The sequence below is a fragment of the Clinocottus analis genome, unplaced genomic scaffold (assembly GCF_023055335.1).
Source record: "Clinocottus analis isolate CAN_PGR_092001 unplaced genomic scaffold, fCliAna1.0.p SCAF_10, whole genome shotgun sequence".
In the NCBI taxonomy this organism is placed as follows: Eukaryota; Metazoa; Chordata; class Actinopteri; order Perciformes; family Cottidae; genus Clinocottus; species Clinocottus analis.
Genome location: NW_027175821.1, coordinates 12,333,184 through 12,360,796, shown reverse-complemented (window position 1 = coordinate 12,360,796; position 27,613 = coordinate 12,333,184). Strand labels below are relative to the sequence as shown.

Here is a 27,613-nt window from a genome sequence, read left to right as displayed (position 1 = left end):
GACAACCTGGTTTCCGGTGTGGCTGTTTTCAGAATAAAAGCCTCGCCTTTACGGCAGCGAACCCTCAATACTTGCTTTACAGGTGCAGCAAAACACCCACCCAGTATGAAATTATGATCACATGTAAAATATCATTTTATTTGTCAATATCTATAGGTTTTTTTTTTAATGAGTTTTGACTGATATAAGGTCATACCAAAAAATACCACTGGACAAAACTGTACTAGACATATCATTAGATGCATACCATGGAACTGCAATATCCCTATTTTGATTTTAGCCAGGGAGTTTGTTACATGCCATAGGCTACCAATACTCCCCACTTTCATGTCTGTATTTATGTCTGTATTTTTGCTGTCATTAAAAAATAAAGGCAGAGCAATACTCTTTTTTTAAAATAAGTTCCAATATATTTTAATGTAACTATGTAACTATAATACTGAACAATAAATTTTAGAACATTTCAACCTATACCATGTTTATGGAAGCTTAAATGTGTGAAAGTAGGGATTTAATTTATACTCCAACATTGGCATAAAAATATTAATTTCTTTTGCTGTCCTTCAGTGTATTGTCTTCTCTCACCTTGCTCCAGTGATGTAGACTTGATGTGGTAATTTTAAGGTTGATATGATGCACAATTAATCTTTTTTTCAGTTTTATTTTTTAGCACATTGAAAATGTGCTTCCAGAAGAATTTTTTCAAGAATAAGTTGATTTATTTGTTCTGGTATTAGGCTGTGATCTCCACTACACATTGTAAAATGTCCTTGGAGATGTTGGCCTGCATCATTTTCACAAGAAATGCTCAAGACGCTTGCATTATTTGCAGTTCCTGATACAATATGTTAATGTACTGTAAGTCTATGTTTCTGAGGCATCCATGACCTCAACGTATGACCTCAACTGTAATATAACCTTTAGTCATATCAATATCATTAAGTGATAACAATTATGAACAAAACACAGCACAAGAGGATCACGATTATGTGTTTTATTAAAGGTCAAACAGAAATAGCAGAACTCATCATAGGCACAGTAACTTACTCTTAATAGCTATACACTGCAAAACAAATTGGCATGTAGCCAGCAGCACATACAAGCACCACAAGCAGAAAACAGAGAGAAACAATAGATGACAAAGAAACAGCAGTCACTTTCAAGTCAGTCCTAGAGTGTCAAGAGAGAGTATTTCATATGGCTTAGTCCTGAACAGTCTTTGGCCCTCTTCATCTTCCACTGGTTGCCATTCAGTCTGCGATTATACCCAATTTAATAATGACACACCAACCCGACAAAGGATTTTAAATAAAGGGATACGTTTTACACACAATACATGTGCTGTTTTAAGTCAATATGAACATAGTACGTAAAGGAAAAACTACATCTTGCATGATAAAGGCACAATTACAACTGAATTGTTTGAAAATAATGATGACAATAAATCAATTTTAAAACAACATCACAATCTTATTCACTTGTTTGTGACTGAAAAAGTCCACTCCACATGTGGAGTCAGAGGGCTATGAACCGATTCACCAGGATGACTCAGTCAATCTACCACTAGGACAAGTGCCATGGCAACAAAATCACTGGCATTGATAGCAAATGAAAGATCAAATGTCCAAATCTACAGGAACAGAGTTGCGTAAGGATGTTGCCGCTGCTGTAAGAATAACATTGGAAAACCAGGTGTTTGTTTTTTTTTTGCAATTTTGACTAATATCCTGAGGAGAATTCAGATTAGTGTTGTTTTGGATAATGACATCAAGGGAGAAAAGAATAAGCCCATTTTACAAAATGACAAAAGTAAAGTGAATTCAAAACCCTGTCAACACATCTCACATACATGTCCCTCTGGAGTCAGATTTCATTATCTGCTCCACTTTTACAACTGGCTGCTATTCGGCCTGCATGTGGAGATACTCTGTGCTTTATTTTGGTGCGTTCATGATTAGCATTTAAGGACAAGGTTAGTACTGGTTTATCATATACATATCCAAACTGACTACATATTCTAATCCACCTCTCTTGTTTGATGTCAGGGTCAGAGACATAACTTAAAAAAAAACAAAAAACATTTGTGGTTTACAGCAAGCTCATGCTTGGCAAACAACAGGGCTAGGAAACAAACAGATCCGTCAGATCTTGTTATACTGTAATAAAATGATAAACATACTTGTATTATTAACAATACATTAATTTGACTTTTAATCAACTCTTTTATCTATATTTATTCAAAATAAATTTTGAGTATTTTGACATAGTTATGTACATAAGTGCAAACAAGGTGAACATCACACATTCATATACACCTCAGCAAGGATCGACATCCCCCAGCACAGCTGGGCAGAAAGAGACTTCTGAACCACCTTCTTGACCAAAACTGAAACAGAGCTCTATAATAAAAGCTCCGTCCGGAGAAAACTGAGCGAGGGCCGTCCAGTCTGAAGGAGGGAACCAGTGGGGATGCTGACTCGTTTGATTTTAGAGAAAAATAACAAGATCTTTCTATTAGTCCACACGTCTCGTTACCTCCCTGACAGATAGGTGTTCGCTTTAAAAGTCCATTCTTATTTCTCAAAACTCAAAGTACAAGAACAAAAAAAACAATTACTGTCAACTTAACCGAACAAAATAAACACCTGATCTCCACTAAGGACCTTTGGATATTACAAGGATTTAAGTTTTTCATACAAAATATTTAATCACGTCGCAATAACAAGACAAACTAATTAGACATTCCCTTTTTGAATAAGTTAGTGATGTGTGTTGTTTTAATTAATGTGAGAGAAAAAAAAATCACAATTTGGGTAATAGAAAGGTAGCCATGTTGTCCTTCTGTTACCACGGCTGCAGCGACCATTACCATTAACAATGACTCCATCATTGTATACAAATTGTTTTCATATGATATATTTTTCTTGTTGGTCTACACAAACTATTGACTATGTATAAATTTTTTTTTTAATTTTTAAATTTCCCATGCTGTTTTTTATGTCAGTTAAAAAAAAAGCTTAACTTACCATTATTACATGTCACTTTCATACACAGCTATCACGTCTTTATACAGTGATCAAGAAATAAGGCCCTTTGTTTGTGCCCCGGCAAAAAGAAGTATGCTCAGGACTTAACTGTCCACATGCTAAAGGATCTGGTCACTGGCCGCAATGATCAGAGCATTTTGCATATTCCAGAGTTATGATTCATGTCTGTATGGGAAAAATACAGTGAGACCTAAAGGAAATCAAGTACAAGAGAATGAGAAAGGGAAAAAGGTTAAAACATTTTTTCTCGTGCCATACGCTCTTGTACATCAATACATACATCTAAATGTACTTAAAAATTCAAATGCCCTCAAGAGGCACAGTTTATTAATCAAGTATTCTGTTTTTTTTTCCAGCTGGACAGCAGTTCGTGAAGGCATAATGATGTGAAGGAGGGAGGAGACGAAGGCTCGAGGGAGGGGTTTTCTTGGCTGGACAAAGCTAGTCTTGAAAAGCTGTAGGATTAAGACAAACTAAATTGTCTGGACATTCGAATCATTCATTTCATCGAGTAGGAGAGAAATATGTCTGTTCAAAGACTTGAGAATATGTAGCTGCTCAACACATTCAAAAACAAGGAGACAACTGAAAGGAGAATTTCTTTACAGATGGACGATAACAGGCATATATCAGGCTAACGCTTGGTCCACCCTAGATAGAAAGTAAATTACTTTGGGAAATACGCTCATTCACTTTCTTTTAGAAGGTTAGAGGTAAATATAAAGCTTGAACCAGGAGACAGTGAGCTAAATTTAGCATAAATAATATAATCAAGTGGGTAAAGTTAGACTAGCTCTGCCAAAGAAGAGCGAGACCAACAAATTAGACAATACAATCGTTTTATCATAAGCTAAAAGCTTATGATAGAACGATTGTATTTGTGTATAATTCGGCCGATGAGTAACAAGCAATTGCACTACAGAAATGCCAAGTTAGGTTAAAGGTAATTCAGAGATACACCCCGAAGACAAAAAGGATACTTTCATTAGTTTTTTTATGTTAATTTTTTTTTTTACAATCAGTTGATGTATATATATATATTTTTAAAAGCAAGACTCTCAACTCACTATTAGTATCGGTCTCAAAAATACAGTACCAGTTGAGCTATCCAGAGCTACAAAAAACAAATTTCCCTCGCAACACTTCTCCAGCTCACTAATTACCACATAATACCTTGTTTGCTCGTTTCCAGTCTTTACGCTAAGTGGCTGCAGGTTCTAGCTTCATATTTAACACCCAAACATAACAGCAGGTTTGATCTTCTCATCTAACTTGGAAAGAAAGTGAATAAGCTCACTGTTCCTTTAACGGAACAGTGAGTCCTTAAAGGTCATTCCCCACACAAACCAAAGGTCAATCCAACTTGGCCCTGCTGAACACAATTGTCAGTGTTAATGGGTGGGAAGCCAAAGAGGGATTACATACTTGTCGCAGCACTAGCAAACTCCTACAGGATGGTCTACACTGTCGCTTCTGTATGCAGCCTCCCCAGTGGGAGTTACCAGAAACGGGGACGGCAGTACACGGAGCACTGACAGATCCACATTATGCAAAAAAAGAAACGCTAAAAAGAAGGGTAGCATGCTGATTTTCTTAATTTTGTCCCGTGATTATACCATTGTTTATAGGTGCATTTTGGGCACTTTGGGTATGTGAAAGATATGTCTAACAGTAGTCACACCATCCATTGACATTAAATATAAATCTATATAACAATACACATACTTTAATACGTCTTAACACAGTATCAGCATGGTACCTACAGTATGTGACCTCAGAATGTGTCTATATATAGTGAATCATTACATTTCAACATGCCTGTTTTTCGAAAGGGCATGTGAAGAGTCTTTGCAATAGATACATTCACGACACAATAACATTATTTAAAATGAATAATGTTCAGTGGGAAATGCCGTCTGCAGCATTTACAACTAACCAAAGATGTGATTCATTGTCTTTTTAGTATGCACACGACTCACTGATCTATTCCTTTACATAAACGATTAGACAGCACAGCTGTCTCAGAGAGAAAACAAGTAGGGATGTGATTTACTGTTATAATAACGTACCAAACGACACATCTTCCTTTGAGCAGTGGTCTGTTCGTACAGTGTATTGACAGTGGTGGTTTGAGGAGACTTGAAAGAGGCACATTTGAATTTGGATGAAAGTGATTTCAGCGCAGTTTCCAGAGCCGTTACGCTCAATTTCTCACACCTGCAAAGCAATTCCTTACTGTCATTTAAAGGTCCAAAATGCAACTGGTTTGTCTTTTTTTTTTTTTTTACAATAGACATCAAACAGGTGATTTATTCCTCCATTTCCTGACTTTACCATAACTCAATTCTGGTTATAACAGCGGTGGATGCAATTTTCAGAGTCCTACTACTGTCGACAATAAGGACACATCAGTAGAAAAGACAACACATTATAAAGTCAGACAGCACATTTTCAAGTTCTAAGCTTTCTCCCTGAAGAGCCGTAAAACATACAAATCTTGTGCCACGTATTCAATCGAAAAGCCGCATGAAGGGAGAGTTTAAGAGGGACTTATACATATTTCAAATATTGCATTAAATGGGGCAGCTTTGAGCATATACCAACCACGACTTGGCACACAAAGACTTTAGGCACAACATCAGGACACAAATCCAGCTCCCATCTTGTGCAATACCTCTGACATCAGGTGTTAAAGTTTAACAAGTGCCAATTATAAAAGTCTGAGTCTCAGAAACATAATTTTGTCTGCACTATGATTTCAGGCAAGTTGAACAAACACATGAAATCTGGGTTTGTGGCTGATGCCAAGAAGTGAACTTGACATATAGATTGTCGTTCTTTAACAACACGTTTCAATATCAAATCATGGAGGAAACGGGACAAACAAACCTTCCTTTTCCGTCATTAGACAATTACCCAGCACAGCCGCGACTAAAGCCGCGACATCACTTAAATTCAAACTGTTTTAACAACATGAACTGCCTTAAACAGTTCATGTTTATGGACACTGTCCAAAAACTTGAACTGGAAGTTTCCTAAATCAAGAAATTAAGAGCCACATTCCTAACAAATCTCTCCGCTTCAGCCTCTTTGGTGCAGAGGTGATTATATTATTTCAGTTTGTAGTTATTTCAATTTTGTTGCATTAGATGAAAAATCACATTTTCTGATATTATGCTGTCAGCAGCAGATACTGACTGTGATTCAAATTACATTCATAAAACAATGTAAATTTAAGGTAGGTATCACTGTAATTCCCACATTTTCTTACAATAGGAGCTATAAGTTGATACATTTATGTAACAACAGCTATTGCCTTTCATTGAAAATAACGTATAATAAAGTATGCTGTTAGTGTTTTGAATCATTTGTGAAACTAAGTCTCTGCTGCAGTGAGCAGATAAATCAAAGGCACAAACAAATGAACAACAACTCGTTGGCGATTCATCTAGTAAGATGAGACCATGAGAACAAACTGAACGGTAGACATGGTACAACACAAATGTCACATTTGTAGCCATCTTGAAACGTAAACATGACATGATATGAAACACTCTTTCGTTTTGACAATACGTACTGGTTGTAGACCAGCAGCGGGTCCGTTTCCTGCTCAAAGGGTCCCAATTTCCAGAATTAGCTTTTCAGGGTTTCTGACTTCGGAAGTGTTGAGTCGCATCCTGTGATGGCTCCATCCCATAAAGGGCATGTAGTCTTAAATGTGTGTATGTGTGTGTATGTGTGTGTGTGTGTGTGTGTGTGTGTGTGTGTGTGTGTGTGTGTGTGTGTGTGTGTGTGTGCACATGCTTGTTGCACTTTTAAGGTGTGGGCATGTATGGCTGTACGAACGAGGAACTCTATTGCTCAGCCCGGTCAGAAGGTATCGGGATGGCTGCGTTAAAGCAACAGTAATACGTCCGGGCTTGTACTGCGAGAATCATCGCAGCTTTCTCACGTTCACAACATCTCATGAGAAGTTTCACACTCATTCGGTGTGCGCTGTAGGCGAGGCACATTTTTGCTGCATTCAGAAAAGATGACCGCCCTGGTAGTGCGCATGGTTTCAGGGGCTTTAACTGGGGTTTCGGGAAAGGCTTACTGAGTTCAGGGTCATCGGAGCAGCCACCAGCAGTTTGGGGACTGGACAGAAATGGGTTTCCATGGGAACGCACTGGAGCTCCACTGGATCAGGAGTCAGAAGCTCGGAGGCGTCTACTGGGAGAGAGAGAGAGAGAGAGATAGAGAGAGAGAGAGAAAGAGAGAGAGAGAGAGAGAGAGAGAGAGAGAGAGAGAGAGAGAGAGAGAGAGAGAGAGAGAGCAGTGAAGGCACCCGGACATCAAAGAGCTACAAAACACCTTTCAGTCAGAGTCAGTTAGTGTGCAAAATATTTAGATGGTAAAGCCAGTATTCTCCAATTCATGACAATATTTGTTTATATTTATGTATTTTTTAAATAATTATTACTATGGTTGTTGGATTGAAGCCTCTAACAGAGTTAAAAAAAAGAGTCTGTGATTAAGATTTTCCGTCTATAATTCATTCTTTAATCCAGTAACAAAACAAAACACGTTCAGACAATGAAGAGAATGTAAAACTCCTTAAAAACCATGTTGCATTGAAATTGGATTGGTGGTTAACAACTCCTTGAAGTAAATACAAATAATGGAAACTTATGAATTAAAAATAAATATTTATTTATATTGCACAGCCACAAGCAACTGTGAAACCCCCTTGCTATTTGGATAATGGTTTTATAAAAGGCCTCCCAATCTGTGTTATACAAGGCAAATTATGACTGTGGGTAAAGGATACTTATAAATTATAGCAGGGTTGCTGCCAGACCTCATACTGTATGTCCATAAATTGCATAGACGACCGAGACAGACATGAAACACCAAACTACGACATTTAGATGAAAGTTACCTGTTTTAATTGTCATCATTCGCTCACACCACAACAGACTGGAAAGTGAAGACAGATGAAATGTGAATATAATAAATGTGACTCTGCGAGCAGGTGTTTCTTTAACCTGATGGAAGGAGACTAGGAACAGGAATCAGACCTACTGGGCTAAAAATAAAAGAGGACTGAAACGGAAGAGCAAACCTGATTCGAGGCCGCAGATTCAGCGAAAGGAACATTGGTGACTGGGGTCGAAGCCGACGAAACAGTGGAGGTGGTGGCACCGTGCATCATGGGAACTTTTATTCGGGCGAGTCAGACGAAAGACAGAGGACGAGGATGTGGGCGGGGAGGAGGGGGGAGGGAGGAGGACAGGAATGATATGGTTACCATGGCAAAATGTGTCGGATCAAAAGTCATGGCACAAGTCAAGTGATTTTGCCAGGATGAACAAATATCAAGACACATGCAAACACAAAGAAAAATACATTTTTAATTTGCAAACCGATTAAAAAAAATAAAATGCACTGCTCCACTAACGAATGGTAGTTAAACAAACAAGGCAATACACAGTCATACAATCTAATCAGACTGGAGTATCTGATATATTGTATTCAAATGGACAGAGCATGTGTATGGAGGGAGCAAATGATTCATAAGACAATAATGTCACAGCGTTAGTGTGACAGTCATTTATCTTTTCTTTAGAAAGACTGGATCATCATAAAATCTTAGATTTTTGTTATTGTATCAGATTCTGTGCAAGATAAACTTCAACATCTCACTTTAAATTTGTCTTCCACTTATAAATGTCTTGCGCTGAAGGTGCTTTGGACAAAGGCAGCACCAATATTTGCATAATGTCACACGAGTGTGATCTGCTTTCTACCAGCATCTTTAATTAATATTAAAAAAATGAGGTAGGTAAGATAATGTCTAATTTTGGGACAGCTTAAAGAAAAACTGAGTTTACAAATCATTGGTAGTACGACTACGTCCTGAAATCAGACAGTGTCAACTGTGTCTGGAGTATTTGTCAAGTCTGACAGAAAGTAAGCAGGGGTTATGTCAGCCGACAGAGCTTTTCTGGCTATTCTGAGCCACAATCCCCTGCCCAGTGGCTATAAGAGCAAGAGGGTCAAAGTTCAAGGTGCAATGCCACGACGAAGTAGTATTGCCCCAGTCCATTTACCTCAGAAATCAGACGTCGGAGCACAAATTCTCTGCGTTCCAGTACGAGTCCGAAAACTCAAAAGGTTTGTTGCTGCCAGATAAGCATTTTATTAGCAATACCAGTTAATAACAGAACATTATGTTGGTATTTTGCGCATACAAACACTTTAGCAAGAAGTTGGACAGTGCTGTGTGTGTATGACTGATTTGATGGGACACAAAAAGGAGAGACATGCTAATAAACAAATAAATATATTAATACAGCTTTTGAACTGTTGATATGCGGAGAAGCCATCATGGATTTTGAGGTCAGGGCTGGTGGGATTCGTACGGCCTCAGGATGCTTTCCAGGTGAAATTTCTGACAGAAGTATTAGAAAATTGTCCCAGTTGAATGTGCTTCTGAAAGTATGTGCTTTGTAAAGATTAAAAGAAAATGTGATTTGGAATGCAGTGTCTACATCTTTAAATCTCTTGTACGGCCACATAGGTGTTTAATGGACATCTCACTCACACCGCTGCTGGTTTTGTTGTTGTGTTGGGTCAACACACACTGGAACCATTGCTCATAACATGTGTTTGGTGTCATCTGACCAGAAATGCTTCACTGCCTCTTATGTTTCTGCTTTTACTGACAGGGACATTATATCACTTTCATAATATCAGCATGCAGCAGTTGTGTTGTGTTGTGTTGTGGGTGGAGGACAACACACACACACACACACACACACACACACAAGCACACACGATTGCCATGATTACCATCAACAAGAGTTGTGACTGAGATTAAGATCAGCATTGCTCAGCAATAGCTAACACTTTTTCTTCTTTGTCTCCGTGTTTGTTTTGAATTATATATATATATATATATATATATATATATATATATATATATATATATATATATATGATCACAGATGAGAAGCCTGGCTCACTGGTCGATATCTAGGTTCACAAATGACTAACTGATAGACTTCAATAAACATGTAAAATTACTAAATTGCTAAAATGCAGCTGTATTGGCAATCCTCACATTTTGATTAAACTAAAATCTATTCTGAGGTTTTCAGTATCAGATTTGTGAACATTTTCATCACACAGCCACAATGAAAATTGCTCCACACTCAACTAAGACCAGTTTAGCCTTTTTTCTGGGAGGTTTAGGGAGCTGGTACAGGCCGGGTCTGAGCAGGGATAACCTACAGGGAGTCCCTTCACCACAGCGTCTGGGGTTTTCAAAAGCCCCACAAGAGATGCACACACCCATGTACAAAAGCACGCTCGCACAGGGAAAAGAATGAATGACTTGCTCACACAAAGCATGACTCCGTAAACAAACAGGACATCAATGTGATTACAGATGAAACACATAGACGTGATGCAACAAAGAAGACAATGGGATGAAAGCTCCAAGAAAAATGTCTCTGTGTTCTCCAGCAGCTAATGCGATCAATCAATCAATGAATGAATCAATCATTCAATCAGGGCTTCTGTCCACTAACACAGTTACGGATCTGCAGCTATGATACAGATGACCTACCAATACCTCCTGAGGGCATCGGAAAGAGAGCCTGTCGCATAATGTATACACACATCGCAATGGATGAGAGCAGACGAGAAGGACGGCAGAAAACAAGGACAAGACAACGGGGTCGCCGGCCACAGCAGGTCGAGGTTCAGGTTTAGGTTAGTGCAGGCTACCCGGGCAAATCAAGGCTGTTATAGTTAGTGCACATGTGCAACGACGCGCAAGGACACACAAGGCATTGACGCTTTGAGTAACTCGTAGAAGTGGTGTATCAAATCAGCGAGAAACTAAGATAAAAAACATAATTTAGGCGTGTGGCATATCAATTATTCAAGTTTGAGAGCCTGTTTCTTTACTGTTAACGTGACACGACACCTGCTAGTGTCAATTGTATCAATACATGTGCCAAATGTATGCTAACAAAATGCATTTTCATCAACACCATGTCCCTATAAGTGTTTAGTTATTTCACTGGCACATCTTCTGTTTCATCTAGGGCCGTTACCAACGATTCACTGCTTCATATAGAGAAGTCCAGAAACAGTTCATTTTGACAGCCAATTTCAAACTTCATATAATTTCCGACCGACACCTTAAAACATGAATATTTAAGTTTTAATAATTGGAACATAAAATAGAGAAAAAGAAATACATACTAAAATAAATATTAAATAAATAAATATTTGGTATTTTTGCTTGATAAATGAGTTAAATGATTAAGCTGTTTTAGAAATTGTTAGAAATTGTGTCTGTGAATCCACTAATTAATTACTTAATACTAACAATTCCATCTGTAATTTCTTCCAATAAACTATCCTTCAAATCTATATTAAAGCCAAAATGCATGAAAACTAATACAAAGTAAAAATCATGTCACAGGATCTTAAAAAGCAGTGGGACTGGTGTTGGTGTCTCCTTTGCTTTCTTTATGCTGCCAGCTGCAACACATGCAACATTGCTTTTTAAAGAGAAGAACCTCCAGGAACCTGCAATGCATGCACTCACCAATTCATGCACAGACTGTCCCACATAATGGCTCAGTTATGTTCTGTTTTTTTTTTTAACTTACTGTCACAGAACTTTAATGGCTTCAACAACTCTCATCACACATCACCCCAGAGTGAAGCAAAATGCAAGTAACATAACAGAAAGGGTACAGAAGAGAAGCGTGGCGTGATAGAAGAAGTAAAGGCGATCTGTTATGATATTTTACAACTTTATTGTCATTTTACACAGTAGAGAAGCCACAACATGCAACTGTTGAAACTACACCTGCAAAATAACTGTATCCCACAATATTACCAAACAATATTGTTTCACATAAAAGGCCCTTTACCTTTGTCTGTCAACAATGTAAGTTCATGACTCCAGTTTCCTCCTACATGTATGGTAGCTGTTCAGCCTTTGTTTCAGTGTGTGTGGACACTCACCAGTGGAGATGAAGGCTGGCTGATGGAGCTGCATGTTAGCCAGCGCTTGCTGGTAGTGGAACATGTTGGGGTTGAAGATGGCGGCAGCAGCTCCGTTGCTCTTCTCTAAGATCGGCCTCTTTGGGGGCAGCTGCATGGCACCTGGAGGCAGAACCTAAAAAGGAAACGTCACCTATTATCTGGTGGTATCTCAGAGTAAATGCACTGGGTGCTCTAAAGACTCAACATCCAGTTGACGTGGACGTTTCTGTTTCCCACCACAAGAGGACACTGCAGTACTGCAGACTAGCTGAAGTGATGTAGGACAGCCCAGAGGTCAGGCCAAGAGCGAAATGCAATTGTTATGATTTTATTCAGCAATGGGGCCAGTGCTGAAACATCAAACTACAGTGGAAAATAACCAAAATATATTTTTTGTCACACACATATTAGGCTGTGATGTCAAGCTGTCATTTAAAAAATATATTTTGTTTTTTATTATACTACCTGATACACCTGATTTATTTAACATTAAAGCAGTAAAACAGCAACCTAATAAAACCTGACAAAATGAAAGCCATCGGATACAAACTATTGGTACAGTTCTGATTTCTTTCATACTATTTTTAGTCGTTTTTGCAATACGGATTTTTGTTGTTTTTAGCACCAGCACTGCAGATTGACCTGATTATGTTACAGCTGCTCTCAAGCTAACTTTAGCCCTTGTCGTCGAGACATTCATGAAAAAACATAATCCCCAGGCTACATTATCAAATTCAAAGCTGGCTGAGGGATACTGCGATATCCCTCCATTGCATCAGTAAACAATATCCAAGTAGAGAACAAGTACATCTTCAACTGTTTCATTGCTGTATTAAGAAGAAATGATGAATGACGCTTTTGAAAAGGTCATTATTGGTTTACATCGCTGTATTCAGCTTATCATAGATTAACATTTCATGTTTATTTTTGGTATAAAGAACAAAGAGTTATCAGTATTTGTACGCACCATGCCTGCGGACGCTGTGTTGTGACTTGCTTGGTGCTGTGCAGCCTTGATCCTGGCCTGCAGGTGAGCTGGCGGATGGAAGTACTTGCACTTGTCTCGGCTGCAGCGGCCTTTAATGTAGTCCATGCAGACGATGACCGAGTTCTCACTGCAGTCCACCATGCCGGCCTCCAGAGGGTGAGCGTAGCGGCAGTCGCTTTCACCCCGCGTACAATTACCACGCTGGAATTCTCGACAAACCTGGGAGGTCCAGCGGGAGCACTTATCAACATTTACCTTTTATCATACTTCGGCTAAACATAGAAACACAACAACTGCGCGCATGCCGCATACCTCCAGCTTGTCTGTGCGCACATGCTTTAGTGCCGAGGTGCCGTTGCCCATGGCTGCCAGGCCGGTGGGACTCCCAGGGACCAGCATGGGAGTACTGGGCAGCAACTCAGGCATCAAGCCCATGCCTGGGCCCATGTGGCTCAGATAGGGACTGAACGCCATACTGGGGCATGTTGCCAGGGAGGGCGACACTGGGAATGTTGTCTGAGGGAGGGAGAGAAGACGAGGGCAACAAAACAAGTTATGGCAGAGCTTGAGAGGAAAATTTGGTGGTAACAAAAAACAGTACTGTGTAAATGAGCACCATGCAGTTGCCCATTGCTATGCCACTACTATAAACCTGTTTATGAATAACATATGAATGTTCTGCATGTCACTTTTTAATCAGCGAGTTTTATACATTGCCATTTCAAAAGATTGAATAAGACAACCTTTCTGCATCATCATGTACTGAATGCAAGATACAACAAACATTTAAATGAATCAAACAACCAAATAATTTGCTGGAAAATTCTGCATGTTTCTCACTGCAAATGGACAGGAAGTCATATTTTATATTTAAATAATAGACAGAAAAAGGCTTATTTGTATTCCTTATTTTATCTTTATTGGCAAACAGAAGTTAGAAGAAATAAACTGCACTAGCAGAAAGTCAAAATATCTGCCACTATGTTGTTGGCTAAAACATCACTCAGGAAACTGAGTGCAGTTAATATCTTGATAAATAAACCACATTTTCAAACATGTTGGAATATAAAGACGTAGGTTTAGCGTGAGCTGCTCACAATCGGCTGCAACTGTGTTCCGGGCAGCATGAACTGCATCTGTTGAGCCAACATGGCTGCCGTGGCCTTCTGCTGGATCAGGTTGTTCCTCCCGTTAATCTCCAGCTGGGTTTTCAGGTGAGGCGGTGGGTGCAGGTATTTACAGTTCTCACGGGTGCAGCGCCCCTGAGGGGAAGATAGGAGGTGGAAAGATGAGTAGACAGCCGAGGTGCCACTGAGAATAATGTACCACTAAATCAATCAGTAGTGGAAAGCTCACCTTTTTACTGCAACTGATCTGAGTTAAGCAGAGCACCCCTCTGTGTAATAAAGTACAATTTGTTGAACTAAACAACAATTTTAAAGCGTGTTTACATAGCAGAACTACGTAGGGTAAATTCTGGTGAAAGAAAGGACTAATGAAGTCCCAGAAGACTGCGTCTTGGATAATTCATGAGAAATGTGCAACCACTTACATCATAAAAAATATGCTTCGCTGGAATCAAATCGGAGCAGAGATAAAAAAAAGTAGACCGTTTAACTGGCTGTCGTTCATCTCTTTTTTTTTTTTTTTTACAAGCAAATTACTTAGAGCCATTGAGCCAATCAAACTGTACTTTACATTTTATACCGTAACAAGTTCTTTCATAGCAATGTGAAATGACAGGTGGAGTATTTGAGCCAGCTTCTACTTTTTCCACAGAGGCACAGCAGATGTTAGATAAACCTAACTGACAAGAAGTGAAGCCGGAGAGTGAAAACACATGTTCCACTCTCACGACCTGCACAACAGATTCTGTATCTCTATGTCTACTTGGTGCTTATCAGTCACTGAATAAACTACGATATATATATATGACTGACAGCAGCACATGCACTTGTTATGTTTAGAGAAGAGCTAAAATAGGATTAGATGGGAAATAGAGACCATTATTTTATTCTCATGACAATGTTTTGTTTGACTTATAATTGTACGGAAACTTATATAATACTGTCAGTCTGATGTTATCAGATCCTTTACTGGAGTAAAAGTAGAAACATCACAAAGTAATCATACTGATAAGCATTGTAGCTTAAAAGTATCAAAAGTATTTAATGCACATCATATTATTCTATTCTATGATTTGGTTTCAAACAGGATTTGCTAACATGAGGTTAAAACTCAGGAGAACGTTTCTATTGAATATTTTTATATCGAGCCCCGATAAAAAATAAATAGATGTGAAAAAATAAATATGCCAATGTAATGAACACATAACTACGGCACTAGTACTGTATTCATGAATATTCATGAACACATGCAGCATGCTGGCTGTGCAGCCATAGTCTGCCATAGTCTGTTGGAAAAAGCATTTCCATTTATCTTGCACGCAAAGCACAACGGAGGCAGAACGTTTGTATGATGGCGAAGTCTTACGCAGGTTTCAGCGAAGCAGATTCCCTTCATAACAGATGTGTGAAAACATCAAGAAATACTTATGAAAACATTCCCAGAGGTCACATAGCTCTGCAACATTGTGGGCTATACATTAAACTGAATATTGGATAGAGGAGCCTATAACCCCTTCATAAATTAATGAAATCAAAATCTTGTGATCAGTGCAGTGTGCAAATCAAGCGTTTCAACAACCTAATACTAACGTATATAGGTGGCTATAATTCTGTATTAGTCAGCTGAGGCTTCTTTCTCTCAGCGGCAACAAACCTTTTTGATCAGAAGTAGCTTTTTAAGCTAATTTTTCCACTTGCCATTTTTGGCTTTTCGTCAAAACCTAAATCAGATTTTGAGCCACTTATCTAAAAGCAATTCATTTTGTGCCCAAACGTTGTTAAGGCAGTGTCCTTCCTCCCTGCCGGAGTCTGTGAGGAAGGTGAAGATGGTGCTGCAGGAACACTGCAGGTCAACACAAAAACTGCAGTCTCCATTAAACCCCTGGGCCGACAGCAGCTGTCTGGCCCTGCAGATGAGCAGTTAACCCGCTAAACTACCTCCATTGAGTGTCAGCCACATGCTCTGTCGTCAAACCACACCCACACCAACCGGCTCACATTACTGGAGGGTGGGAGTGCTGCACAACTGGCAGCGGAGAATAAAAAAACAGTAAAGACAAACTGACGTCATGGTGCAGAGACTCTGACGGTGATGGATGATGTCGCGCTGAGATGAGGACACGTAAAAAAAGGATTTCAGTAGCAGGGGAGCTATATAGGACAAACTGCAATGTCTTTTATACCAGCAGCATCCTGGAGGGACGCACACAACCTCACACAGCACACAAAAAGCATACAAGCAAAACATGTAGCTGCTTGAAAAGTGGTCCGAATGTACGCGAGGCTTACAAAAACACTCTCGCCTACACTGGAGATGCTTGAGAGCGAGCTTTGCGTCAGTGAGCCGTGTGTTTAGGGACGAGTCTGTAACGAGGAGAGAGTCCCACGGGGCCAGCAAGCCACCTCAAACTCACCGGGAATGAAAAGTACCTACTAACGAGCATAATGACGCACTTCATGGTCGCATTGTGGCAAAAACATCAAAAACATTGATACGGAAACAAAACATTTATAAAAAGCTGTAGGATCTGTGTTGGAGAAAGAGGCCGATGAACGTTGGTGTCGAGGAGAGTATTGGGTCAGGAATCTCCCTTTGGTTGCCATGGCAACACACTATGCAACACTGAGAAAGTCCCCGTTGACACAGACGTGTTGTTGTTGTTGTTGTTGTTGTTGTTGTTGTTGTTGGATTCAGAGAGAAGAGCGCTCACATTAAATCTAATGAGCGATAAACCGATCTAAAGTGAATGTTGGATATGGGACAAGCTCGATCTTCAGTTCAAGGAGTTTGGATTCACTCGATGATTGAGAAACAAATAGTCGATTAGTTGATCGATAGAAAATAAGCTGGAAACAGTTTTGTCATTTGACGAATTGATTCGCACCGCCGGTATGTTCAGACTGTAATCTCAACCACTATTGGATGAATTAAGATGACATTTGGTACAGAAATCCATGGTACTCAGATAATAAATCGTGATGGTTGATCTCCTGACCGGTCACAGAGCCTCACAGAGCTGCTGTTCATAAGACCGCCTCAAAGATGCTGAATGCAGCCTCTCAAAAAGGAAGATTTCATGCTTTTACGTTTCTTATAATTTAGAAGTATTTTTAGGTTCACAATTGTTGTTTAGGCAAAAGCAGCATTTTAAAAAAGTTGTCTTAAACATTTTAATCTATTTTCCACAACTAAACAGCAAAAGATTCATCAATTAATCAACAAAGTGTTATGCAGACGAATTGATGATGAACATAATTGTTAGTTGCAGCCGTAGCATGTCATCCAAAGGTAACACTGCTGTTGAATCTGCTGTGCGTTGGGCAGATGTGATGTCCACACTAATCATTTGAGATGACAGCAGCACTCCAGTTAACAAGGTAAAGAGAACTAGGCGGTGAGCTCCCCCACCCGCAGCAGGTTCAGATCAACAAGACGGAGCTAATGGACGAGCAACTGGGAATGACAGCGGTCGGCTTGGCCCAACCGGGGATGCCAGATATGGGAGGGACAGTGAGGACGAGGCCATTAGCAGATAAATCCATAAAATTAACAAAGAAGGGAGGGGTGGGCGGAGAGCAGGAGGAAGCAGAGATGCTGTAGAACGTCTCAAGCGAGGTGCTTCTTTGTTTTTTCCAGTTTGTCGACCAAAAACAACGTCTGTCGGCTGAGAATAATCCTGACCAACAATGGGGGCAGCGACGCTGCTGTAAAGAGGTGGTTGTTGACATACTGGCACCAAAGCCCCGCTGCAGCTTCTGATAAAGAAAGCCGCTTTGACCTTCAACTGTCACCAACTTCAGTTCTTTCTCTAACAACATGACCGGGGCTTCAAACAATCAAAAGTGGCCTTTAATGCTTGTTCATTGCCTTTGGTTCAAAGCAGCTCGCCTCTTTCTCCCATCAATGCAACCAGTACAGAGCCAGGCTGTTGCTCTGTGCTAAAAACAGCCGTGCCACTCAGGAAGATCAAACTATCCAATGGGTACGCGCTCCTGTGCTGTTGCTAGGCCCCCCTCTCTGATTCTCTCCCTCTCTCCCGCTCTCCATCTCCCTCCTGCTCTGGAGGACATAACACAGAAAAATGGCTGAATAATAAATTCTAACTCAATAAACGAGGAGACAACGGCTGCACTCAGACAGAGAGCCCCTTGTCTGGGTCTCACTTTTTCCCTGCAACACAAACGCCGATACAGCAACAGTCTATTCTCTATTTTAGCGCAATCGGCCACTGATGGTCGGAGCTCTTCTAAAATGCAGCAAAGCATAATCACTTTTCAGACTGTTGGTTTTTCCGCTGTGTATGAGTGGAGCTAGTGTTGTGGTTCTGCGGTGGAGACGATAGTCAGGAGAGCAGCTGAAGTGATGTTGAAGCAGCACGATCCACAAGCCCACATCGCTGACGGACGGACAGAAGGTCGGCAAAGTGGCTTCACTAGAAATTTCCATCACGCATGAGCAAAATTATACACATAAAAGATTTTCTAAACCATAAGACTTTCCTCTGACAATGTCATACGTATCTAGTTTATTTTAGAGAATAAAACCTTTCTACTATAGCCACGGAAAATCCCTGATTCTGATTGGCCTAAAGGGTGGGTTCACTTTTAGTAAAAGTGAACCCACACCCGACACGGCTTAGATGAACAGTACGGAGCTCTGGTTATTTGTGTAACCAATAAAAATGAGTTCATTTTGAATGTGTTCCATATTTGTGAGTCAGGACAGCAGATTACGTCCATGACCATCACCACTACAACTTGTTGAGTGTGTATAAAACATGAGATGAAATGTGTCCATCAGAGCCTTTTCAATACCATCTATAGTGTGGCAACTGTAAATTTAATATAACTGGTTGTATTACATCATTGCAGGCAATGTTACAATGAGTAAAACCTCTTTATGACAGTAAAAGACCCCCTCTTTCTCTTTTCTGTTCATCTCTCAATAATATACTTCTTTATGAAAAAAAAATGTCCGTTTATAAATACCTTGATTTGTTTGGTGTCACAGTATAAGCCAAAAGCAGTCACATGTAGATATTTTAAATGAACTATACAACAATATGCAGTATAAAGCAGTATAAAATAAGATAGCTATACTCTGTTAAAAGATTTGATCTATATCAACCATTTCATTACCATTTCAAACCAAAGGTTTTATTTTCAGATGGAATTCAAAAGATTTTTAAAAGAGATCATTTGTAAACAAACTTGCCATAATTTACGATATTAAAAACCACACGATCAAAAGGGTATGAATGAAATGAGAGACGGTCTTAGAAAATGGCTTTGAAACTCGATGTGGGGATCAGCTGACCAACTGACATATTTGTATGGTTTCCAGGAAATGTTTGAGGCTGACGTGATGAGCCACTCGCTTCCTGACGCATCTCGAGTAACAATTTAGTTAGTAGATGACACCCAAAGCCATAATCACACTTATATAATATATGTACAGAGAAGATGGGCCACCTCACCTGAGAAAGACCACATCTGCTTTAATTCAGACAAGACAGGAAGGTGTGTGTGTGTCCGTGTGCGTGTTGTGTGTTGATACCACGCAGTGCCAAAAGGCATCCACTACCTTAAGGCAGCTCACGATGCTCGTGTCTAAACAAACAAGAGGTGTGAGGTCTGTTGCGTTGTTACCTTGAGGGAGTCAAAGCAGGCGATGACTCGGCCATTCTCCACATGGCAGCTCCGGGAGGGGTGAGCAAACTTGCACTCGGCATCAGACCGCGAGCAGGTGCCTCTCTGAAACTCACGACACACTTCCAGGGTCAGCCATTTGGTGTCCCGTCCCATGGTCATGTTGACAGCCATCAGAGTCGCTCACAAACACTGAGCAGCGATGAGGGCAGATGGACGGAAAACTATCTGATTGGAGGAAGGGTGACAAATAGGGATCCAAGAAAAAGCCCCAGCAAAAAAATTCTGTTTTTCCTCAGTTCAAATAAGCAGCGAGTCCTTCTAGTTGGTGTATTTTAAGGAATGTTTATTAGTTCTTCCTGGGAAACGTGGCAGCTGAAGTTTGAGATAGAAGGGGCAGACTGTGAGCAGAGGCCAGCTCTGTCTCCAAGAAAAAGAAAAAAAAGGAAAAACAGGAGCTACTCTGAGGACATCACTCTGGCATGTGACACTGAGCGTCGGTGCCTTCACCTGAATCGACTGACGCCCACCGTGAGTCACTGTTACGTTCACGTCAACATGGCCGGGGCCGGAGCAGTCACTGCAGTTGTGTTTGAAAATAAGACTTCTGTAGAGCAAAAACAAAAGCAGAACCTTTTAGAGATGGTGTCCTTGCCGTGAAGAGACGAGGCGGCGGCGCAGCTCAGGCTATGTGGGGACTGCAGCTCAGCAACGCGGGATGGATGGCTCTGTGGCTGTCAGGATAAAATATAGCCTCCATTCAAGGCCAAACACACACGGAGCCACGTCCTGCTCTCATCCAGCGGCTTAACGGCAGCAGACGACCCCTCACAGTAGGCACTTTGGAGTTCCACTTCCTTCTTTTATATCAGTCTCTTTCTCATCCCTCCTTCGCCGTTGTTGATTCTTCTGTTATCATCCTCCTCACTTGTCTCTCTTCTGAATGTCCTTTCTTGTTGTCTTGCTGTGGACTGTAAAAACAGAAGATTAATTCAAAGCACTGACAAAGAATAAGCAGCCTGTTGAGGAAAAAAAATGTCACTAGTGTGACGCCACAACCTTGTGTGAAGCTTGTTTAAACGGAGGGTGAAGAGAACCACGAGGCAGGAGCGTGGAAGAGAAAGAGCCAAAGAGAATAAAGCGAGGACAAACAAATAGCGGAACAGAGCAAACGGGAGGGAGGGAGGCAGAAATGAACAGGAAAGGGCAAGCTATGTCTTGATTAAGTGATACAAGAGAGAGAGGGAGAGCGAGGGGATGGAGGGAGATTGCAGGCAGGACAGAGACGTCACTTCAACTCCCCTGAGCTCCACGGAGCAGAAAGTAATTGACTAACTTCAAATGAATCATGCTACAATCTACTGTAAAAAACAGTGTCCTTGAAGTCTGGCACGTGTGTATTCGGCACTGATGATTCCCAGACAGTTATTAATGTGGAGGGGAAGAAGTAGAAAAAAGGAGAGGGGGGGGGGGAGTGCTTCACAACTGCAGCTGCTGTGCTCAATGCAAGACTCCAGCAAATCGGACAGACTTTTGCTGGCATGCAGAGCACATCGCCGACCAATGACAGGGCAGTTTCCACAGTAGCTCCTCCCCCCACGGAGCCTGTCCTTGCTCCTCCCATGGTTTTTTCACAGTCATGGCTGAGCCACATGCTTATATTCATACTGTACAACAACTCTGACTCCAGGCGGCTTCTCACAGACGGTGAGGAGTAAATCCTGTCTTATTCAAACAGTGGGCTATACTGCAGCGGGATGCAAGGAGACGGGATGCGTGCAGCCCGCTGTGTAGGGAGCAGAGTGACGTGTCGGGACACTAACTGAATACAGATAGCAATCAGTGAGGTGGCTCAATAAAGATACACTCAGGGAAGAAACTACAAATTAGCTTCACAAGCGAAGGCAAGGTCCAAACTGCATTTTTGAGCTGGTAAAAATGGAAGAGAAAAGAAGGCTGTCCTGCATGAAACATGGTGGTACATTAATGCCCAAAGTGAATTAACAATCGGCGAGATGCACGAGAGGAGGAGTACAAAAAGTAGGAGGAGGAGCAGGGTGCTGGAGCAGATATTATCAGTCCCTGCGTCTGATGGCGGCAGACACAGACGGAGGAACCGGCGGGGGGGGGGGGGGGGGAGTGTGAGGGAACGAGAGTGTGTGCGTGTGTGTGTGTGTGTGTGTGTGTGTGTGTGTGTGTGTGTGTGTGTGTGTGTGTGTTTGCATGCAGATAGACAGCCCAGAAGGAGAACACCGCAGTGGAGTGGGAGAAGGAGGGATAAGGGGGAGGTTGGAACTGAATTGATGCACCCACCTTCAAACACAAGAACAAAGACCCATCCCAGCCCAAAACAAAAAGAGAGGCAGGAATGAGAGATGAGCAGGTACAGCAACTGCTTTGCTTGCTTAACCATTCTGCTTGTCTGTGCCTCCTCCTCCTTCCAGCCCACCTACAGATCGATAGAAACTTTTCTCAGGGGGACAAAACAAGCACTCCTCCTGCAGCTTTGCCTGTCCCGCATTCAGGTCCACGTCAGTGTCAAAAGCCCTTGCTTACGCACACCCTGACGACGCAGCTCAGCAATATGCAACCCGCATCATCAAAATGCTCCTCAGCAACACTCCTCACTTCCTCGCCTCACTCTCGCCACACCAGACACCAAATGGCGCACAGTTGCCATTACGACAAATCTTGGAAAGCTGTGCAGCTAACGCTGGCTCTCCTCCAGGACTGTTCTAGTTCATACGACACCCTGCACCTTCGATTATACACAGTAGTGACCTTTCACTTGCTCATATACACTGCTGTGACTCTGATTTCAGGAGATTACCCCTAGGGAAAATATCACACACTATTTAATCAAGCCTTCCAGTTTATGATTACTGGAAGACAATGACAATGAAGGCAGTTAAAAATAGAGAAACCACGCCATGACATGATGTGTACGTTGTCCACTTCAGGGTTGTGTTTGCTACGACATGTTCATAAACAGATAAAATGACTCGTGAGCGCCATTAGTAGGCTAACAGTTCTGAAATTCACACTAAACATTGAATATGTTCAGTCGTTAAAATCTCATAAGTGGGTTTAGCCTTGACCTATAGGATGACTGGGCGTGGCCTAAATGACTCACCGTATGAGTAATTTCATATCTACAATAATATATACATCCCGATATAGCATGTTTTCTGGTAATTAAAATTGCCTGTATGAAATAGCCACATGGTTATGTATAGTCGTGTAAATTAAATACTGGGACAAATTAAAAGTGCTGAGTATTTTCTCATTAAAAGAAGAACTTCAGTACAAAATAATCTGATTTCTTTAGAATAATTGAGTTAGAAAATGCTTATAATTAATTTAGACAACATGATTGTGTATCATGATGTCACAGAATTTGATTTCATCATGATATGATTTCATCGAAATACAATGAATTATTATATTAAATTAATTCTACCTGGACCATCATCAAAGTTGTTAGGATTCAACATTTGTTCGACGGGAATGAACAAACTGTGTCAATCCCTCAACTGGATGTTTTACAGCATAAGTCACAAAGACTCATCCTCTAGGGACCATGAATATTTGTAAAAAACAATGCATGACCATTTCGTCCAACAGTTAAATATTTCCATCTGGACTAAAGCATTTCCATCTGGATTAACCATTCATAAAGCTTCACCACTAGCGTGGGTAAAAAGCGACTACGAGACTAATCTGCACATCATTTAATGAATACAGCAGACTGGTATAACCACCAGATTCAATCCAACAGCATAACGTCTTTATAAAAATGTAGAAGTTATAAAGATGTCCCAAACTTATAAGAAACCATCGATAGAAACAATATAAAGGATGATGATAGACATATAGTTGCTAAACATGTACAAAAACATGAAGCAAAATATGTCTCCCTGCATGTAATTGATGTTTTATATCATAATCAGCGTTTTTTATTTTTATTTATAGCAATCTTTGGAAATGCAGATCCAGTACACAGTACTCTGCCTACCCGAGCCTGATAAAACACAAGGAGGCCAAAAGTTACACCAGCATAACAAACAGCCAAAAAGCCCATAATTAAGAGGCAGATGAAGTGGAAGGATACACATTAGAAGGACTCTTATCTCAAAATAATGCTCAAGAGCTCTGTTATTAAGGAGAGGGTTGATGCTCCATGTTTGAGGCCACATTATTGTGCTGAGTCAACTATCTGTGTGTTCTGCCAACAACACTGAGGATTGGGTTATGGTTCAATAACAACCACATATACGAAAGAATAAAATAAGATAATTCCCACAACAACTTTTTCATAAAAATTCTGAACATTTGAGAAGATGAAACCTAAAACAGTTATCACCTTCATGCTATTCAACAGCCTACAATTCTGTTGTAAATTGTTTTAAATGTCCATCATTGTGTTTGTCCGACACGTCTCAGGATTCCCTGTTTGAAAACAGTTTTAAAGCTGCTGTAACCTGCCCTGTCAAGCTTTAATAAAAGAAACTGAAATAGCTGCAGATTGTTTTCTGTGATCAACTCATTTATGAATAGATTGATAATTTCAACTCTAATAAATGTATACACATTAAATTATCCATTTATATTATGCATTCAAAATTAAATTAAAACTCAACTTTATTCGCACGTGTCTACGGGAGAACTGTAATAAAGAGCGTACATTTTGAACAGGAATAACCCTGGCCCACTGAACTTGTCCGACCTTTACAATGCAGCATAAACAATCATTTGATGCGGCACGGTTAATAAATACAGAGCGCCCCAGCGAGAACATTATGCTGCTGCCGGTCCACCAGGTGCCTGCAGAGAGAAGAGGGGCTCCAGCAATCAGTAGGCAGGGGTCAACGTGGAGGTGGATCAGGATGGGGGGAAGTAGAAGAAGGACAGAGGGGGTGACTGCTGTTGACTCCGGCGCACTGCGTCCATCATCAAACACGGTGCACCAAAGGGCCACCGACAGTGTAACCTTCACCGGAGCTCTGACGTCTGCACTATGGCTGGTGTGCAAGGCTAGTGCCACCTCGATAGACAGCCAGCACCTTATCTGCTCACACTAACAGATAGCCTCACGTTGATAAAACGGTTTGGCATGTAATAAGTCAAAGGTAAAGTGACACATTAACAAATAAACAAATCCAAAACCCTTTTTATTTCTCCCCTCAGATTCATCTTTTCGCCAGTGGTCGACAGCCATTTTGGTGGCGTAGAACATTTTTTATTTTACTGTTACACTTGCGCTTTCGATAAATTTGACAAATGTGACTACAAAATGTTATCCGCTAATACAACAGGTTGACAAAGACAAAAATAAATATAAATATAATATATATATATATATAAATATATATATATATATATATATATATATATATATATATATATATATATATATATATATATATATATATATATATGGTTCTGTGTTATATAATAATATATATAAAAATATAAATAAAAATGAGGCTATGTTTTTAGAAGAACATTTTACTGCTGAAAATGTACAGAAAAAATATTTGAACTAGTTCAGATAATAAGAATGGTAGTATTAAAAATATCATATTTGGATACATCAGCTAAATTGAAAGAGGTGAAAGTCATTCAAATAAAGTGCTAGCAATAAGTGAACAGAAAACTCAGCAGAACTTCAAGAACGAAAAGAAGTTGAAATGTCAGTGTTTGGAAACATAAGCTTGCTGCACTGTTTTACTTGTAAATTATTGTTGTGAATTTCTCCAAGGGAGGACACAACGATGAACAACTATTAAGTTCAGTGTTTCACAAATTAGGAAACACATTGATTCATTTAAGCATTTGTACACATTGGAGAAGAAAATCACTTTTGCTCACATCTCAGTGAGTCAGTTTGGATTCACGCGAGAATCAATTTTATCTCCCATTCCTAAAAGCTTAGCGAATTTCTTTTTTAGAGGCACCAGTAGTTGTGTAACGAATACTGTAGCTATATAAACACAACTTTGATCCCCAGCTACGATTGCTGTATAGCTTACGAAACATCGGCTCTTTTTGGGAGCATCAACAAGGACAAGTACAGAACAGGATAACGTTGATGACAAGGTGGTTGATTAAAAAGCATAAGGTGGAAGATCCATAAATCACAATGAGAGTGAAAGCTAGCAGCCGGGAAGGAGGGAGCAATGTAATTAGGTTAAGTATCAGTAATCCTTTCAGCTCATTAAAGCACCACAGTTCCCATTTAACATACAACCAGCCTCCCCTATCACACAGGACCACATAGCCTGCACAAAGCATGCAGTACTTGCAGTTCAGTTTCCTGTTGCACTTTGAATTCAGAAAAAGAGTCTGCATATAAAGTGGTTTCTCTGGAGATTTCATTTGATGCTGCTGGTTATGAGCTAAGAGTTTCACATACCTGTCATGAGCTCATGAAAGTTAACCGTGTGAAGTTCAACCAATAACGTATCATAAGCATATTATGTCTATTTATTTGCACCATGAAAAAAATGGAGCTTCCCAGGCAGTTAATGTGTGGGATGGGGCATTTTTTTGGAAAACAGGTTGTGTGGGAAATGTGGCAGCATGCCCACGTGTGTTTGTCAGTTCATCAGTGTTTATATAAAGTAAAGACAAACGAGCTAGACTGGTGCAGAGTCCACATCCTGCAGGGTGCTGAACATGTTTTAACTGGCTGCATTATTAAACGAGCCAAGATGATGGCACTGGAGCTGCGTGGAGTATATGTACTGTATAAGCAAGTAGTGACAACACAGTATGCTATGCTGGTTTGAGAGTCTGACCCCTTGGGGTACACAATGACTCAACGTCCCTGCACCGCATGCATGCACAGAGGCTGGCTGCGAAATCCTGCAGACACACGGATAGATAAGCAGCAACTGCAGGTGCTCCTTACTTTTGTCAATTGTAATGGGAATACATATAGTAATGCAGTGAACAGTGATCCTTTTACATATTTTTTTGTTGTTGTCTTTTGCCTTTTCAATCTCTGGCTTGTCAAGAAAAAACAAAAACTTGCAATTGAGACATCCAATAAGATCCCTGCACATTCAACCAAACCCTCGTGTGCAGATCCCTCACTCAAATATGCTGTTCATATCCACACTGCCGTCAGCTCTCGGCTGCATTTACACTGAATATTAAATATATTTTACAATAGCAAAGGCAGCTTTGAGCCGCCACGCAACAGGCAGAGTGGGGGAGGCATTGTCAATGACTGCAACATGGCTTAAATAAAAACCAGGGAGCAGTGGTATTGCTGCAAACTGCGCCAGACGTGCTCAGCCTCTTACCTGTGTAGCGCCGCGTCGGGTTCAGATGTGTCTTCTCCTACAGTCACCTCCGTTGCAATGTTTATTTTGTGGTTATTTCCCACGAAGACGCGTTCTTGTAGTCTGGCGTGAAGGGAAAGAGGAACAAAAAAAATAAAAGCGCGTTATCGCCGGATAAGAGCAATAAAATTAAGAAGAAACAACGTGCTACCGCCGCGGCAAGGGAGAGAGAGAAAAAGAGGGAGAGAGAGAGAGATAAAGAGGGAGAGAGAGAGAGAGAAAGAGGGAGAGAGAGAGATAAAGAAGCGGGTCTGGCTGGCTAAGGAAATGTTTACTGCAACTAAATTTTCTCGGCTGCAACACAGACTGAAGCACACGGCAGAATAACAGATTTGGAGAGAAGAAATAAGAGGGGAGGGGTGGTGAGGGTGGAGTTGGGAGGGACAAGTGGTTTGCTTTCGT

The 27,613-nt window shown here is 40.6% G+C and overlaps 1 protein-coding gene across 8 annotated transcripts; it reads right to left on the bottom strand.

Annotated features, from left to right (window-relative positions):
* Window positions 1-979: 979 nt before the first annotated feature.
* On the bottom strand, window positions 980-27,533 carry mbnl3 (muscleblind-like splicing regulator 3). 8 transcript variants are annotated; one of them, XM_068589074.1, is made up of 8 exons: window positions 27,173-27,533; window positions 19,863-20,833; window positions 14,184-14,348; window positions 13,399-13,602; window positions 13,066-13,305; window positions 12,078-12,231; window positions 8,152-8,246; window positions 980-7,256 (listed from the first exon to the last, which is right to left on the bottom strand). In XM_068589074.1, exons 2-8 carry the CDS (start codon window positions 20,034-20,036, stop codon window positions 7,239-7,241), a joined length of 1,050 nt encoding a protein of 349 aa, XP_068445175.1. In that variant the 5' UTR covers window positions 20,037-20,833; window positions 27,173-27,533; the 3' UTR covers window positions 980-7,238. The 8 variants fall into 8 exon arrangements, with proteins under 8 accessions (XP_068445175.1, XP_068445141.1, XP_068445159.1 ...); XM_068589092.1 differs by having other exon boundaries at window positions 7,138-7,259; XM_068589083.1 differs by lacking the exon at window positions 980-7,256 and adding an exon at window positions 7,366-8,006.
* Between the last annotated feature and the right edge of the window lie 80 nt (window positions 27,534-27,613).